We start from the raw sequence: 16,691 nt of genomic DNA on the forward strand, positions 1-16,691 counted from the left end.
GGCAATGTTACATTGGGCATTAGTTCATGTTTGTTGGTCTGCAAATTAACCCCTTGGAAAAAAAATGTACATTTTCAAAAGTGCACAAGCACTTCAATCCTCGCCATAGGCTTTGCACACAAATAAGCCATGAAGGCGTTTGTACAAATAAAAGAATTGATCAATGCTTAAATTCAAATTTAATTAGTCAAATATATAAAGAGATAAGTTTGACTAGGTATTTTAGTGGGCCCAAATAGTATTATATCATGTTTGATCTCAATAAGAAAAGAAAAAGGTTTGCCCTCAATAACAAAATATGAGACTACCTACTTAAATATGGTTAATCTACCCATAAGATCATGTCATAACATGGACTTGTGTTTAGGTGTTTCACCTTACCCTAGCTCCTACCTATAAAAGCTCACTCATGCTTCTTCTTAAAAGGAACCTCTTAAGGAAAACAACATAAAAAATCCAAAGAAAAAGCAAACATCAACAACCTAACCTCTACTTTTGAAAACTTTTTTATGATAAGACTTACATGCTAGAAATATCAATCGATTATTGAAGAACATGATTGTGTTTTGCTCAAACCGTGTTCTTCGTGATTAAGCTGGCACTCACGAAGGTTAAACCTAAATCCATCATTCTACAAATCAATAACTTACTCATAATTTACTATTGCTTTATTTGGGAACACAATGCTCTTACAATTACAATGAGATAATTCCATAATAAAACATTTTTTAATTAATTAAATTTGTTCATTTTTATATATTGATATGTTATACTTAATTGCAAGCCATGTGTGCGACCACTGCTAATATGACTATAACATAAATTGAAAGTGAGTTTTTAATTGTGTAAGTGCTGACACTTTATATTTTATTTTACTTTGACTCGACTACATTTGGGGTGAACCAGTTTATTAAGCACACACAATTTCTTTATATGCAAAAAAATTTTTTAGGGTTATTCAAAGAGCCATCCAACTCACTCAATTGACTCAAACCGATCCGAAAAGATGCTTTCGAATTATATGTCGGTAAACTAATTTATGTATAAACTAAAATATATGAGTTCTATTACAGATTGAATGTATATCTGAATGTAAAAAATAATAATAAAGGGACCTAAGTATAAGTAAACTTGATGATACTATTTATTTTTTAAAGAGAAATTTAAGATATATTTAGTTTGCTATGCATTTTTAAGATAATATTTAAATTTTATAAACCTTTAATCTTCAAAAAATCTAAGCAATCTTCCTAAGTCAATACTTCCAATAAATCAAGTCGATTGAAATTGGATCAGATTATATAATTAACGGTTCGACTTTGAATCGTTTTCTTTAACCGAACCGACCAGTTTGGTTGACTGGAAATTTCGGTCGAATTCAATCCGACCTCTAGGAATTCGCTAGAAAGTTCAGCCCGGCCTCGTGGCGTGTTTAGCACCAAGCATTCCCCGAATTACCAAAACAGAAAGATGAGTGGCATCGTTCCGGGGAGCAGCGAGCCAGAGAAAGAGGGAGAGATAGAGGGTGTGTGTGCGTCTGTGTTTAGACCTCGTCTCTTTCCATGATGTGTAACCTCCGCCTGTTGTCTTCCCCGACCCTATCTTTTTCCGATCACCGCTGTGCAACATTCTTCGGGTAAGCGTATTAACCCTTTATCCTCCATATCGACTTCTCCATTTATTATCAGTCTCTACATTATCCCCCTCGGTAGTTTTCTCCACTGTTCTCTTTCGTGTTTCATACCTCTTCTGGTTTGTTTATATCCTATAGGAAATTTCTGTGTTTCTTGTGGTTTTGTAGTTGCGTTTGGTTGTGGATAAAGTAATTTATGGGAAATTTGTAATTTGGTTCGTTTAGAAAAGTGGATTTCTTTAAACTGTTTGGTGGATACAGGAGGTGAAGGAGTAAAATGTTGGAGATTGCTAGTTGAGGTTGGACAGATGATGTAAGACTTCTAGTTCTGTTCTCCTGTAATTTCTCGGGAGCTAAATAGGGACTCCCGTTTTCCCGTTTGTCATTTGTTGGTGTTAGAATCGGAAAGTGCCCATGTGGGCTTGATATTATGGGTGAGCACCAATTTTAAGCTATTTCCTCTTTGGGCTCATCGAGGTATGTAAGCCATCGATCCTATGGTTAATTTCCAGTGTGGAGCAACCCTCTCAAGTGTATTTTCAACATACTTTCCATCACTTGTGGTTCTCCATAACTCGACCTTGAGTGGGAACCTCTTCCTTTGGGAACCGGTTCAATTCTCCAATAGTTGTTCTAGTGGGCCTTACCATTGTACGTTACGTGCTTCTTATTGCATTTTGCGTACCTTCAAACCAATCCTACCTTCCATATTTTGACTCTATTTGGATTCATTAATCCGGTCGAGATGATTCTTATTGGCATCGGCCACACACTTGCTCTTCCAAGTGTTAGCATATTAGGAGAATTTTGCTTTTAGACCTTGATTTATGATTTTTTTATTTTACCCAGAGTTATGAACTATCGACTTTGATACCACTTGTTAGAATTGGAAAATCTCCATGTGAGCTTGATATACATGGGTAAGCATCAATTTGAGCAAAAAGTTTGAAGTTATTAGGTGTTAAGCCCATCCATGTATATAAGTCACCCATCTTCCACTTAATTTTCAATGTGGAAAAACTCTCGCAAGTGTATCTGCAACATACTCGCCGCACTTGTGACTCTCTATAACTCTCCTTTGAGTAGGAACCATCTCCCTTTGGGAGCTAGTTCAATGAGTGGGCTTTACCATTGCGCCTTACGTGCCTTTGCATTCTGCGTACCTTCAAATCAATCTTGCCTCTCATGTTTGGACCCTATTCAGGTCCATCTATGCTGACATGGTAATCCTTATTGACCTCAATCATACACTTGGTTCTCCAAGTGTTAGCACGCTAGGAGAATTTTGCTTTTTGGCCTTAATTTACAATTTTTTTTTTTTTTACCTAGAGTTATGAACCATTGGCTTTGATACTACTTGTTATAATCGGAAGGTCTCCATATAGGCTTGATATACATGGGTGAGCACCAACTTGACCCAAACGCTTAAGCTATCTGGTCTTGGACTCACCCATGTATATAAATCGTTCATCCTCCACTTAAGCAATGTGCTTTTATTAAAGATAGGCATATATTTTAGATGCTGTTTTGATTGCTAATAAGGTTGTGGAGGATGTGAGGTGGGAAGAGGGGGCCAAGTGTTATTTAGATTAGGTTTTGAAAAAGCTTGTGGACATGTGAGTTGAATTTTTTTGGATCACATGATGGATAAAAAGGGTTTGGGAGAGGTTTGGAGTGGTTGATTAAAGGTTGTTTATCTTTGATGAACATGTTGCCATGTTGGTCATAGTGAATGGTCAATAGGCTTTGTGGGAGTTGAGACAAGGGGATTCTCTATCTTCTTCTTTCTTTACTCTGATTGTTGATGTGCTGAACTGTATGTTGAGACATGCTCAAGGTGTTGATGTGATTTAAGGACTTAAGGTTGGTAGGGAGGAGATTGTCTTATCTCACTTTCAATTTGCAGATGATACTTTTGTTTCTTAAGGACAATGTTGTGAGTTTTGAGAGGTTTTAACCTTGCTAAGAAATTTTTGGGAAATGGGGCCAATGTTTACTTCTGGCATGATGTGTGGTGTGAGGACAATAACCTTAGAGTTGTCTTTCTTTCCATCTATAGCTTGGCTTGTGAGAAAAATTTCCATATTAACCATAGTCTCCAAATCACCGATTAGGGAATTTTTTGGAACTTTTACGAGGAATGTCATAGTTTGGGAACTTCATGCACTCTTTGACTTTTATAGAATGTTAATTTAGGTGTAATCCCAAGAGGGGGGTGAATTGAGTATTCAAAAATTAATTAAGATTAATTTATCACTTAATCCCTAATTTAATATTTAACGAAATAATCACAAGTTAGGGAATACTTAGATTTCAATTTATTACGCTATCTAATAAAATTTATTAAAATTTATATCCTAATAAGCCCAGTGATACCCAATTAATTCTCAAGTGCACGTAATATTTACCAACATATATACATATAAGATTGACAATTAAATGCAAGCGGAAATTAAAAAGAGATGAGGGAAGAGAGATGCAAACACAGATTTTTACGAGGTTTGGCCTACCCCGGCCTACGTCCTCACCTTGAGCAACTCACTCAAGGATTTCACTAATCCGCTCCTTTAATTGGGACGGAGCTTCCCTTTACAATTTGTTGCTTACAAGAGGCGTATCTTCCTCCTCACTCCGGTTCACAACTCGAATCGTCAATGCAATAATATGATTACAATTTTCTGCAAACTCAAATGCTTCTCAAAAAGCTCATGAGTACAATAAATTCCTAAAACATACTCAAATGACATAACTTGAATCTCAATGTAGTGTATGCAGTATGATCAGTAGAGTCTTTTGCAATAACAACTATATGATCTTTGTATAAAGAATATGTATGATAAATATGCTTCAAAGATTTAAGTCAAATTTATGATCTTTATAAAAATATTTAAACGATAAGTTTTCTCCAAAGGTCAAATATATTTAATACTAAGAAAGCTGAGATGAAATCTTTGAATAAAGAATAAACGTGATAATTTTCAAAGATTCAAAATTTTAGCAAATACTTTTATATATATATAAAACTCAAGATCTGGCTCTCAAATAATATTTAACAATCAGTTTGTGAGAGAATAAAAGCTTTGAGAATAAGATTGAATATCAAAACACAATACTTTGTTTACCAAATCTCCAAGAACACGATCTTGATTGCAACAATATGAATGAATGCCCTTTGATCTTTAAAATCAACGTAGAGACTGCCCCAAAAGAGTTTTAATCTGATAGAATGTAGGCAAGAGTGTTCAAGAGTTGTTTCTTTAGGGTTTAGGGTTTGGTATATAGAAGTACTTTCGGCCTTTGATTAGATTTCAACTGTTGGATCGTTTAATTAAGAAATTCTCGTGCGTTTCTGTGTTGAAGCGCTGTTCTCCGCCACGGATTTGTCGACGAGTTGGACACATTCGTCGACGAGTGTTCAACACTTATTCGGCGACGAAACCAAGGGATTCGTCGACTGGTGGACTGTCTGAGATTTTTGAGCTCTTGGTATTTTATCGTCGACGAGAGCAAAGCATTCGGCGACAAGTGGCCTTCAGTCATTCATCGACGGACCAGGGGAATCGTCGACGAGTTGCCTGTTGTTCAGCCTGATCCAACCTAGGTTAATGCATATGAATATGTTATGAAAAACATGCATCCTAAGGTTAGTCTATATGTCATTTTGAGCTTCTAACTATATCATATGAGATATGTAAATACAAGCAATACTAAATACCCATTACAAATGAAAACTTGAAGCTTTTTTATCCTTTTGCTCTTCTAATTCCATGGAGTGTGCTAGGTTGTACATGCTTGAAGTCCCTCATGGCTTCCATGACATCCTTACCTTCCATGCATGCTAAGTAATGATCCTGTTCACAATCTCAATGCACAAGTAAGATATCAGGTGATTTGTCATTATCAAAACAGGATTGGACTCATAGAGTCAACATAGAATTATCTATAAATTTCGGTTCCAAAACATACCCAATGAACAAAAATGGGCTTTGGACAAAAATGGTGTTTTCACTGTTAAATATTTCTATAAGAAACTATCATCGATGGGAACAAATTGCAACAACTCCCTTTGGATTCACATTTGGAGGATTGTAGCCCCTTCAAAGGTAACCTTTTTTGTTTGGTAGTCTATATGTGGAAATATTTTAACCCTTGACTATCTACAGAGAAGAAGGCTTATAGTCATAAATAGATGTTTTCTTTGTATGGCTGATGCGGAAGTCAGCCACATTCCTCCACTGCCCCTGGACAAGGAGCTTGTGGAATTTGGTTCTATCTTTGACTAGACAGCAGTGGGTTACGAAAAAATCAGTTGGAGGGGAGATTTGGGCTTGGAAAGGCATTAGAGCCACCAAGGAGAAGCGAAAGGCTTTGAACCTCGTCCCTCTTGCCATATTTTGCTGTGCTCGGAAAGAAAGAAATAAGAGAGCCTTCTAAGAGACAATTACTTTGATTTAGACTTGCAAAGACTAGTGGATTATTGTTGTCTCTTGCTGGCTCAGTGGGCAAGTTGTTCATGATCATAATATAACCCTTGGTGTTTGCGACACTCTAAAGGGTGGTTGATGTTTTGTACCATGGGTTGGCATCCCTTTGATGCCTTGCTAAAAAATTTTCTCTTTACTAATCTAGAAAGAAAAAGAGTGGGGTTATGTGTATTGATTTGAGGGTAATAGGTGGTGGGGAGTGGGTAGTAGATTGGAAGGTTGGAAGAGTACTTATTTTATCTTTAGGGGGTCATATTACTCTTATCTGTTCTCTCCAACACTCCCATTTATTTTCATTCCCTTTTTATAGTTATAGCAGGGGTGGCTCTAGCTTTGGAGGGAATTATGAGAGGAGGTGTTGGGGAAGAGAAGAGGGACCATCTAATTAGTTGAGAGAACGTTAAAAGACCTAAATTTGAGGAGGGTTTGGGGCTTGGGAACTTGGTGTCTAAAAACATCTCTTAGTTGGTACATGGCTATGGAGATTCTCCTTGGAGTTTGACTTTATGGCACATGGTTATTAAAACCAAGTACATAGTGCATAGGAATGGGTGGGATACTAGGGGCAGTGGGATTGTTTTTCTTATACTAACCCAGTTTTTCCCCTTTTACCTGTTATCGTGTAGGGAACACGAATCATATTTGGTTCTAGGAAGATGTTTGGGTGGGTGATATTTCATTGGTATCTATGTACCCTTGTCTTTTAAGATTGTCTTTCTCGCACAGTGCATCGATTATTGCTTTTTATTCTTTTAAGGGAGATCTTTTTCTTGGGATTTTCATTTCTTTCAAAATCTAAGTGAGCCAAAGGTTGAGGATCTGATCATGTTGTTGCAAATTTTGGACTCTTTTGTTCCTTGAATGGGTGGTGACTTGGGGATTCAGATGGGGGATTCCTCTGGTTCATTTTCCGCAAAATCTTTTCGTGCGCAGTTGTTGAAAAGATTGTTTCTTCTTATTATCCCCTAAACCATTTTATTTGGAAGGCCAAGGTTCATTGTAAGATAAGGGCTTTTATATGGGCCTTGACTCTTAATAGGCTTAACACTAATGCTTTGTTGCAAATGAGGAGACCTTACAAGGCCATAAGTTGAATATTTGTGACATGTTTGGAAGTGATCGAGACTAGTGATCATTTGTTTCTGCATGGTAGGGTAGCTAGTAGGGCTAAGCATAATTCGGTCAAAATCGAATTAACCGACCGAATTGAGTAAATTTATTCAGTTAATATAAGTAATTTAGTTGGTTATGTTTTTATTATCGTAAGAAACCAATTTTTATTTATTGATTGGGTACACCAGATTAGTTAAGTCGGTTAATAGAATTAATCAATTATCTATATGTATTAATAATTTATATAGATAATATCTATATATTAACACTTTGGGCCATGGGAACTTGGTGTCTAAAACATCTTACTTTGTACATTGCTATGGAGATTCCCCTCGGAGGTTGACTCTTCATGGCAAATGGTTATTAAAACCAAGCAAATAGTGCATAGGAATGGGTGGGATACTATGGGTAGTGGCATTGTTTATGCTTGTAACTTCTTACATTTAGTGCTCTCTGGTTGCTATTGTCAACGGAACAGCAAACAGCAAAGCAAAAGATTTCTTTTCTTACTTCAGCCCACAATTATTTCCTTATTTCTCAATTCATTATTTTGTACAGTTTGCATATTTTTAGTTTACATGTATAGGGCTTGACAGATTATAGTTTACATGTATAAGGCTAGAATCATGCTAGAACTTATTTACTTTCCATGTATAGCATTCTTGTAAAGTCAATATATAATATACAGAACTCAAGGCCAAACCATTCGGCCATTCACACAATACTTTGACATGGTATCAGAGCCAGCCGACTGCTATGTTTTTTCACCCCTTCGAATTTTTGTCTTCTCGGTTTCAGAGGTGTCTCTCGTTTCTGTGGCTATTGTGGTTTTTTTTTTTTTTTTCTCTTCTGGAATTTTTTTGTTCTCTGTTCTTTCAGTATTTCTGTGGCTGAGTGGCTGTCGGCACAGCAGGTTTTCTGGTTTGCCATTTATTTTAGTGCAGGCAACAACTTTCTGTTCCTGTTTCTGGCACTTCTCTGTCTTGGCACAGCAGGTTTCTGTCCTTGTGATTCTCGGCACAGCAGGTTTCTTGGTTCAAGATTTATTTTTAAGTGCAGAAAGGTTGGTCTTGGTTCTCTCTGTTGCTGTTTCTGGTGCTTCTTTGTCCTTGTGATTCTCGGCACAATAGGTTTTTTGGTTCAAGATTTAATTTTTATTGCAGGCAGGTTGTTCTTGGTTTTCTTTGTATCTGCGTTGATTTATTTTTTGGGCTTCTAGATTTTCTAGTGGTCTTTTTCTTTCGACGCAATCTTTTTTTTTTTTTTTTGGCTTCTCGATTTTCTCCTTTATTTAGCATGGACTCTGCAATTGTGTGTGCCAAGTTTACGGGCAACAATTTTTCTATGTGAGCCTTTTAATTTGAACTTTTCCTGAAGGGAAAATATCTTTGGGGTCATATCGATGGATGGATTGTGCACCCAATCCTGATAAATCCAAGGAGTCAGTGGCTTGTCCTTCATGGGCTGTGCTTGGTGCCAAGGATTCAGCGGCTTGTCCTTCATGGGTTGTGCTTGATGCTCGGATTATGTCTTGACTTCTTGGCTCGGTTGAGCCACATATTGTCCCCAACTTGCGACCTTATTGCACCGCTCAATCCATGTGGACTTATTAAAAAATAGTATATCATCAAGATAACGGTGCCCGTCGTTTTCAGTTAGAACATGTGATTGCTATGTTTCAACATGACAATCGTTCCATCCAAGACTATTATTTGGGGAACCTGGCTCTTTGGAACGAATATTCTGATTTGGTTACTACGGAAGTTCCTGTTGCCTCTCTTCCCATCACTGGTTGGTATGTGTTCTTTAGGTGATGCATTGATCTCTTGGAAGAGTAAGAAGCAAGACAGAGTTTCTAAGTTGTCGACGAATATGAATATCGGGCAATGTCTCTTGCTTGTTATGAAATTATTTGGCTTCGAGGTTTGCTTGCTGAGCTAAATTTTTCTAGAGACCGATCCTATGCCTCTATATGTCGATAATACGAGTGCTATCCACATCACGGCCAATCCTGTCTATCATGAGCGCACAAAGCATATTGAAGTTGATTGTCACTCTATTCGTGAAGCTTTTGAAGCTCATGTTGTCACTCTTTCACATATTTCCACTGACTTACAAATTGCGGATATCTTCACCAAGGCTCTCACTTGTCATCAGCATTGCTTCCTAAGTAGCAAATTGATGCTTGTTGATCAACCTGCATCAATTTGAGGGGGGCTGTCAAAGGAACAGCAAACAGCAAAGCAAAAGATTTGTTTCCCTACTTCAGCCCACAATCATTTCCTTATTTCTCAATTCATTATTTTGTACAGCTAGCATATATTTAGTTTACATGTATAGGGCTTTAGTTTACATGTATAGGGCTAGAATCATGCTAGAACTTATTTATTTTCCATGTATAGCGTTCTTGTAAAGTCTATATATAATATACAAAACTCAAGGACAAACCATTTGGCCATTCACACAATACTTTGACAGCTATAACACCTTGTTATGGTTAATATCCTTTTGATGTTTTGTCTTAGATACGTGTTTATGCTTGTGGCTTGTGCTATTAGAACCAAGATAAATTCTGAAATAGTTTTGCATGATATTGCAGTTTGATATTGGTAGTTTGACCTAAAAGAGTTACTTTTTAAGGATTTAAAATTTTGTTCTTCTTTAATTTGCGAATGACAGCACATTCAAGTACAATCCTCAGTGGATGTGACCATAGTGTCAGCCAAATTTGATCTTTCTGAGGATTGTTTAAACTTCTATGCAGTCATTTATCAATTAACTTATTGCTTCACGTAAATGCTGTTCATTAGAAGCATGTGCATAATATATTTATACCTGTAGGAACTCCAAGAAAAATAAGATACTTATGAACATTGAATGGGAGTGATAAGAATGGGCAGCTGACGGCCAGACCTCATTATTGAAATGGGTTCCCATGAGTGCATGACTAAGAATTTTTTCCTAAACAAAGGTCTATCCAGTAATGATTTTGTACATGTGCAAAGTAGTAGAGAACAAAGATGAGTTAAGTTGCTTTTTAGCTTATTTGCTAATTTTGTCAAGTTTTTCTTTTTTTAAAAAAATTCCTTAGGTGGGGATTGAGAAGACATCAAGATTCAAGCCTTGTTACCAGGAGAAACCAGGGCCAGGCATTTCGAATCTTGGCCAATCCTAATGTATGCATCCATCCTAGGTAATATTCTATTATAGGCATGTGATTTAGTGGGCATGCAATGTTTGATTAAATCATTGAGCGCCTTTTGGCTGTAATGATCTCATTATCTAGGTGATTGTTAATCAAGTTCAACTGCTTGATGATGGTTCATGAATTATAAACTGTTGAAAAATATTTTGTGGATTCTTGGTATTGTCAAGCTGGGAAGAGAATAAGAGTGCTGATGTTAGAAGAGAAAAGGATATTTTTGTAACTATGTGGTGTTAGAGGGGGTATTTTCACCTCTCATGCTTTTTTGTTATTAATACTAGTGGAAGCACACACATGCAGCTAACTAATTTTGTGAAACAAAGACAAAAATTGCATAAATTTTCTTATAAGCATAATGAAATTATTGTAAAAAGTATACTAAGCATATAAAATAAAACTGTTGTACACAGTTGTTTGAATATCCTACTAATAATAGTGATGATCAGCGCATTTAGTTAAGAATAACACAATTTTTTAAAATGTGAGGCTAAAGTAATTTGCCGATTTCCTGCCCAAGCATTACCTTTACACCTTCCTTCTGTAGTGACCAGTCTTCCGGCTCAATTATAATCTTAACATAGAAACACGTAATAAGTAAAAAATTCAGATTTCCACATAGCTTATAATTTTAACATAGAAACACGTAATAAGTAAAAAATTCAGATTTCCACTTAGCTCATTATACTTGAACAAAATTTGCAACCACGTGTTTTGTAGGTTTTGTGAACTAAAATACAATAGAACTTGCAAAAGCTTTGATGTCACTATTATTCCTTGTGTAAATGCAATGACTACAAACAGAGTCAAAGAAAGAACCCAATGGTTATGTGATTGATTGCTATACTAAGGCCACTTATCTGCATGAATACCAATATGCAAATAAGCTTATCAATGGTGAGAGTATGTGGAATGAGAAAGAGGTGATCCTATAAAGGCACCTGACCTTGCAAGGAAAATAGCAAATCATAGTGGCATAGAAGATAGGATGCTGATGAGAATCCAAAGAAATATGGGAGTTAGCATGTTTGGAATTTAAAATATAAAAGGCAGGCATCATGCACATATATGCAAAGAGGTCCAAGGTGCAGGGAATATAAAGGACATACAAAAGCTGCCAGTAAAAAACAAAGATGAAAAGGGTAATGCAGCAGTGGAGCTGAACGAATCACTTGTTTAAGCTATATTAACCAAACAAGAAACATATGATCCACTTTAGTATTTTATTGCTTAGCAACTCCTAGCCCATGGGAGGAACTGGCTAAACCTTATCCCATGTAGATTTGCTAAACTTATACCCAATTTCACACTCCATAAAAGCCAACATTTATATTGGCGAATAAGAAGTTTACAAGTTCATGCCATCACACCACAATGTTATGTGGCTGCAAATATTCAAATGAAAAAGCAACAGCAGGAATGGAATGCCTACTGTGTATTTTGCAAGTTTATGATGTAAGTAAACAAGAGAAAAATCCCAACTGTGTGCCTGGGTTGCAGTGGTTGTCACTTTCTTATGACGAGGGAAACAAATGGCAGAATAGTCTCCATAAAACAGCAATAGAAATATTGGCTGAACTCCAACAATAATTCCCATTTCTTTTCCATTTGAAAGCTCCTTTCACTCACTCTCCAGTTGGGCAAGGCAGGGGTAGTGCTTATATTATACTTGTTAAATATGAACATTCAAAATTCAACTTGAATAGAAATTAACTCTGCACATTCACTTTTTTCAGCAAAAAGATTTTTCTTTGATATGGAATGAGTCAATTAAATTTCCTAAACTGACTATTAACTTCAAATTTCTGGGGAAAAAATGCTCTGCGTAGCCGAATCCTATTCAAATTACTTTCATGAGGCTACAAAGTGACGAGTGTATGTAGAAACAATTCAATTCATTGTCAATCATCACTTTTGCAATTTCCTAACCTCTTGCCAGGGGGAAACCACCAAAAACCATACAAGAAAGCCACATGGATAAGTGGAAAAGCATTAACTGATGTATGACAGAAGCTTGAGTTTCCTCAATATATTTCTTCCAGTTTCCGGCAATCAAAAGATTCTTCAACAAAATTGGATAAGTAAACAAGTTTATTTCTGCACTTTATGCTGTCATCTTGTTGAGCAACTGCATGAACAAACAAGGCAAAGGAATATCCACAAAATTAGAACAGTAAATTAAATCTTCCCATTGAAAATTTGCTAGGCCTGTAGCCTATGTATAACATATGTATAGTACACCTTAACCCATTTGTCTAGAATTTATTGAATCAACTCTCTTATTAATTTGAAAAGAATAAAAAAAACAAAAGAATCAGCAACGGATAACAAAGATCAAACTATTATATTGTGTTCACTTGGCTAGAAATTCTCCTAATCCCGTCTCCCTTTCAATTGAATACCAAAATCTCTTGTCGTATACAACTATCCTTACCTCTCACCTCTCACCCCTAACCCCTCAACCCTGACTCTATTGATTGTTAGCCCAGTCTCTTCTCTTGAGTAACATGCCGAAAATCCCCTATCAAATGGCTAACCTCACCCATCACTAAACACCACAAAATTGCATATGTGAAATATAGAAACCCTAGAAACAACAACATAGATGATTGAAACCTTTTCTCTTCGCATTCGAATGCCTTGCTAGATGCATCGTCATCCTCATCATCGAAGAGGGCGATAATTAGTCAATACTATATCTTATAACTATTCAGTACCCTTTTTTTTTTCCTTCTTATTATGTTATTCAAGATCTCTAGACAAGAAGATGATTGGTGGAGAGTTTGAGAAGAATGATCTGTACTATTAGGATGGTTGTGGTGGTAGATCAAGTTCTTGTCATATTGCTTCTTTATTTCCTGTTCATGGTGTTTCTCTAAATCAATGGCATGCTTTTTTTGGGTCATTCATCCCTTCAAATATTGGAACAAATTTTCCCCATCTTCAAGTCAATTTCATGTTTAAGTGTTCTTCGTGCCAATTATGAAAGCATGTTTGGACAGATTTTTCCTCTAGAGTTGACTCTTGTAGAAAACCATATTATTCATTCAAATATTTGGGTCCAAGAATCAAGAATTTGACTGCTTATTGATATATGTCCCCTTTGTGGATGATTTTTTGCATATGACTTGAATCTATTTGTTAAAAGAGAGGTTTGAATTTCTTAATGTATTTAGTAAACTCTACCAGGAAATAAAAACTCTATTTGGCATTGATATTCAAAATTTTCAATTTGATAATGTACTTGAATCTGTTCGAAAATAAGCTTTAGTCTTTTTCTTGGCCAACAGAATTATTCATCAAACATGATGCGTTCATACCCCTTAGTGCAATGGAGTAGCTGAATAGAAAAGACCTTTACTTGTCATAGCATGATCTCTCCCCTTTCATTTGCATGCTTCTGAAATCCTTTAGACTCATTCTCTTCTTCTAGCTTGTTTTTTTCTTAATAGAATGCCATCTGGGGTTCTAGGTGGACAAATCTCTTATTTATTGTGTACCTAGAAACATCCATATTATTTGTTATGCCTTAGGTATTTAGTGCACATGTTTTGTTCATGTTCTACATATTGGTTAGGGCAAGTTCTCTTATTGTGCTGGAAAATACGTCTTTGGTGGATACTTAAGAACTCAAAAAGGTTATAGATGTTATGATCTTCACACTTGTAGGAAAGATGTTAGTGCATGTGCTGCCTTTTTTAAGGGGGGCAACTTATTTCTCTAGTGTTAGGTCCACACCTTGGATGAATATATTTTGAATCTCTCAATGATTTCTCATTCCCTTTGTGTGTTGACCCTCTTGTTGTACCCTTATCCCTTTGGCTACTTTCATTCGAGTCCCAATTAATGACACAAGAAACAATTGAGGGTTTATAAATGATGAAAGTACGCACAGACATCACCATCACCATTTAACTGCCTCTTTTGCCCTTCACTATTTCAACTTATGGTTCTAAGATCCATCCTAGCATGACTTGGATTTGCCAAGTGCTCATTGAAAAGCTACTTGAACATGTTGTTAGAATTGGTGTATTCCTAAGAGGGGGGGTGAATTGGAATTTTAAAATTTATCACCTAGGTTAAGCCGGATAAACAGCAGTATATATACAACCTAGGGTCTGCCTATTTAATTTCCAAATGCGTAGATAAGTATAATGTGAAATTTAAGTCATACGCATCATTCACCCATAACATACATGTGCGGCTAATATAAAGTGCGGAAATATAAATAAACACACCATATGTTATCGGGGTTCGGCCAACCGTGCCTACGTCCCCGCCTCAAGCTCGCAAGCTAGAGGATTCCACTAAGAGCTCACTTAAGGGTGGAGCGTCACCGTTTACAACCAGGTCAAATTAACACAGGGCTGACCTCAACCTTAACCAGGTCAATTAGCGGGGCTGACCTCAACCTACACGCCTTAACAGGACGACGCACCTAGCTTTCCTAATCGGGTCTAAGCCAATCCGGGACTATTCCAGGGCTAGTCTCCCTCTTCAGGCCCGTGCCTGGAAATACAACCAAAGTGTATTATACTGAAATGGTACAGTGATTATGCTTTCAAGTAAAGTAGATATGTACCCAAATTCGCGCAATAATATACACCACAAATATGAAATAATTTGTAAGCTCAGTGTGGTCTAAGATGTCAACTCTCAAATAGATTTACTATCGTTGTAATGAGTGCGTGAGAGTGCAAACCTAATTGATTTTTGTATCACAGGATATTCAATCTAAGTGCTCAAACAAAGATATCATCCAGACTTCATATATTTCAATCAACAAGTTTTCTCAATACACATATGTATATGAAGCTCTAGCAACGTATAAGTTTGGTTTGCAAAAGGATATTCAATCTTTGTATTCAGCAAAAGATATATGAGTTAACGAGTATTGCAACAAAGATTTTATCACACTATCAAATATCTCATCAAATATATTCAAGATTAATAACCCAGTAGATATTTGAAAATGTTTTGCAACCAAAATACAAATACTATCTTCTTAAGATGTTGCAATGGAGGTGCAAATCTTAGAAGATCTATCAAAGTTTTCTTAGAATAGACTTATTAATAAAGTCCCCTAAGAATACTCAAGGTTTAGCTCTCAAGGATAATAAAACAATCAAATATGAATGGGAGAGCAAACCTACTTAGACTAGCACTCAATCAACTTACAAAGGGTTTAATTTGTATGAGAAGGTAAGTATGAGTGTAGGAGGCTTAAGAATGAGTATTATAGGGTTTTGGATTTTCAAAGAATTTTCCCTGATCAAAGTGGCTAATCCCACCTTAATCTTTGCAAATGAAGGCATATATATAGGCAAGGGAGAAAATATGACCGTTGGGGACCTATAGGGTATTATTAGAAAAGTTTAATGGAGTGTAATGCATTTTAACCCTGTTTAGAAAAATATTAACCACGGTAAAAATGGGAACAACCCGAGAGGTCCGGTCAACCAAAAGTGGTTCGGTCGACCGGGACCCAAGTATCTCGGTCGACCGGGGGAATTTTGAACTAAGGGGTCGGTCGACCGGGCAGGGCGATTTTTCAATATTCCGAGGTTCGGTCGACCGGACACTTTTTGAACTACATGGCTCGGTCGACCGGACCGCTGGGAATTTTCCCGAGACCCTTTGGTCGACCAAGTTGTTGACGAACAAAAATGGTCGGTCGACCGGGAGGTCAAACTGTTGACCCCTAGGAGGTTCGGTCGACCGGGGTCAAATGTACTGAAAGGGCTCGGTCGACCGGGCCTGGGTCAAACAGTTGACCCGGACCGGTTTCGGTCGACCGGGCCAAATTGAACTGAGTTGGCCGGTCGACCGAAAGTGCACCAAGTGTGCATTTCGGTCCCTTCTTGCAACATTCAAACCCTATTCAAGTGCCTATTACATACAAGTGCAAAGGTGAGTGTCCTAAGGTCACTTGGGGTCCAATTTTGAAAACACCGAAAAAGTCTGGTGTCGGTCGACCGAAGGTTCACCCTAAGATCTTTCTATGGTTCGGTTTGAGCTTACAAAGTAAATCATTCATGTGATGTGTGTGAGCTTATTACAAACCGAAAAATCCTAATTACTATTACAGACAATTTCACTGGAAAATATTATAATTAAGAGTTTATGAAATTGTCTTCAAGCCTTTCTAGCTTTGTGCACATCTTGATTTTATCATTCTTGATTCCTGCACAAAAGTTCAACCACTCATTAGATACAATGAGTATTTGTTATAATCAAAACTGGGCGTGACCAATAAGGT

At 36.8% G+C, this 16,691-nt stretch overlaps 1 protein-coding gene across 3 annotated transcripts in view; it reads left to right on the plus strand.

The window, feature by feature from the left end:
* The first annotated feature begins 1,396 nt into the window (after positions 1 to 1,396).
* The window catches only part of LOC131157973 (uncharacterized), a 42,764-nt gene continuing 27,469 nt past the window's right edge, over positions 1,397 to 16,691 (plus strand). The window contains exons 1-3 of one of the 3 annotated variants that reach the window (XM_058112456.1): positions 1,397 to 1,636; positions 8,110 to 8,293; positions 8,608 to 9,691. In XM_058112456.1, coding sequence (XP_057968439.1) covers positions 1,563 to 1,636; positions 8,110 to 8,293; positions 8,608 to 8,850 — 501 coding nt within the window. In that variant the 5' untranslated portion in view covers positions 1,397 to 1,562 and the 3' untranslated portion in view covers positions 8,851 to 9,691. Of the gene's footprint in view, positions 1,637 to 8,109; positions 8,294 to 8,607; positions 9,692 to 10,321; positions 10,407 to 16,691 lie in introns of those variants that run through there. The other 2 variants (XM_058112458.1, XM_058112459.1) reach the window with 2 other exon arrangements.

Source organism: Malania oleifera, chromosome 6 (assembly GCF_029873635.1).
Source record: "Malania oleifera isolate guangnan ecotype guangnan chromosome 6, ASM2987363v1, whole genome shotgun sequence".
Taxonomy (NCBI): Eukaryota; Viridiplantae; Streptophyta; class Magnoliopsida; order Santalales; family Ximeniaceae; genus Malania; species Malania oleifera.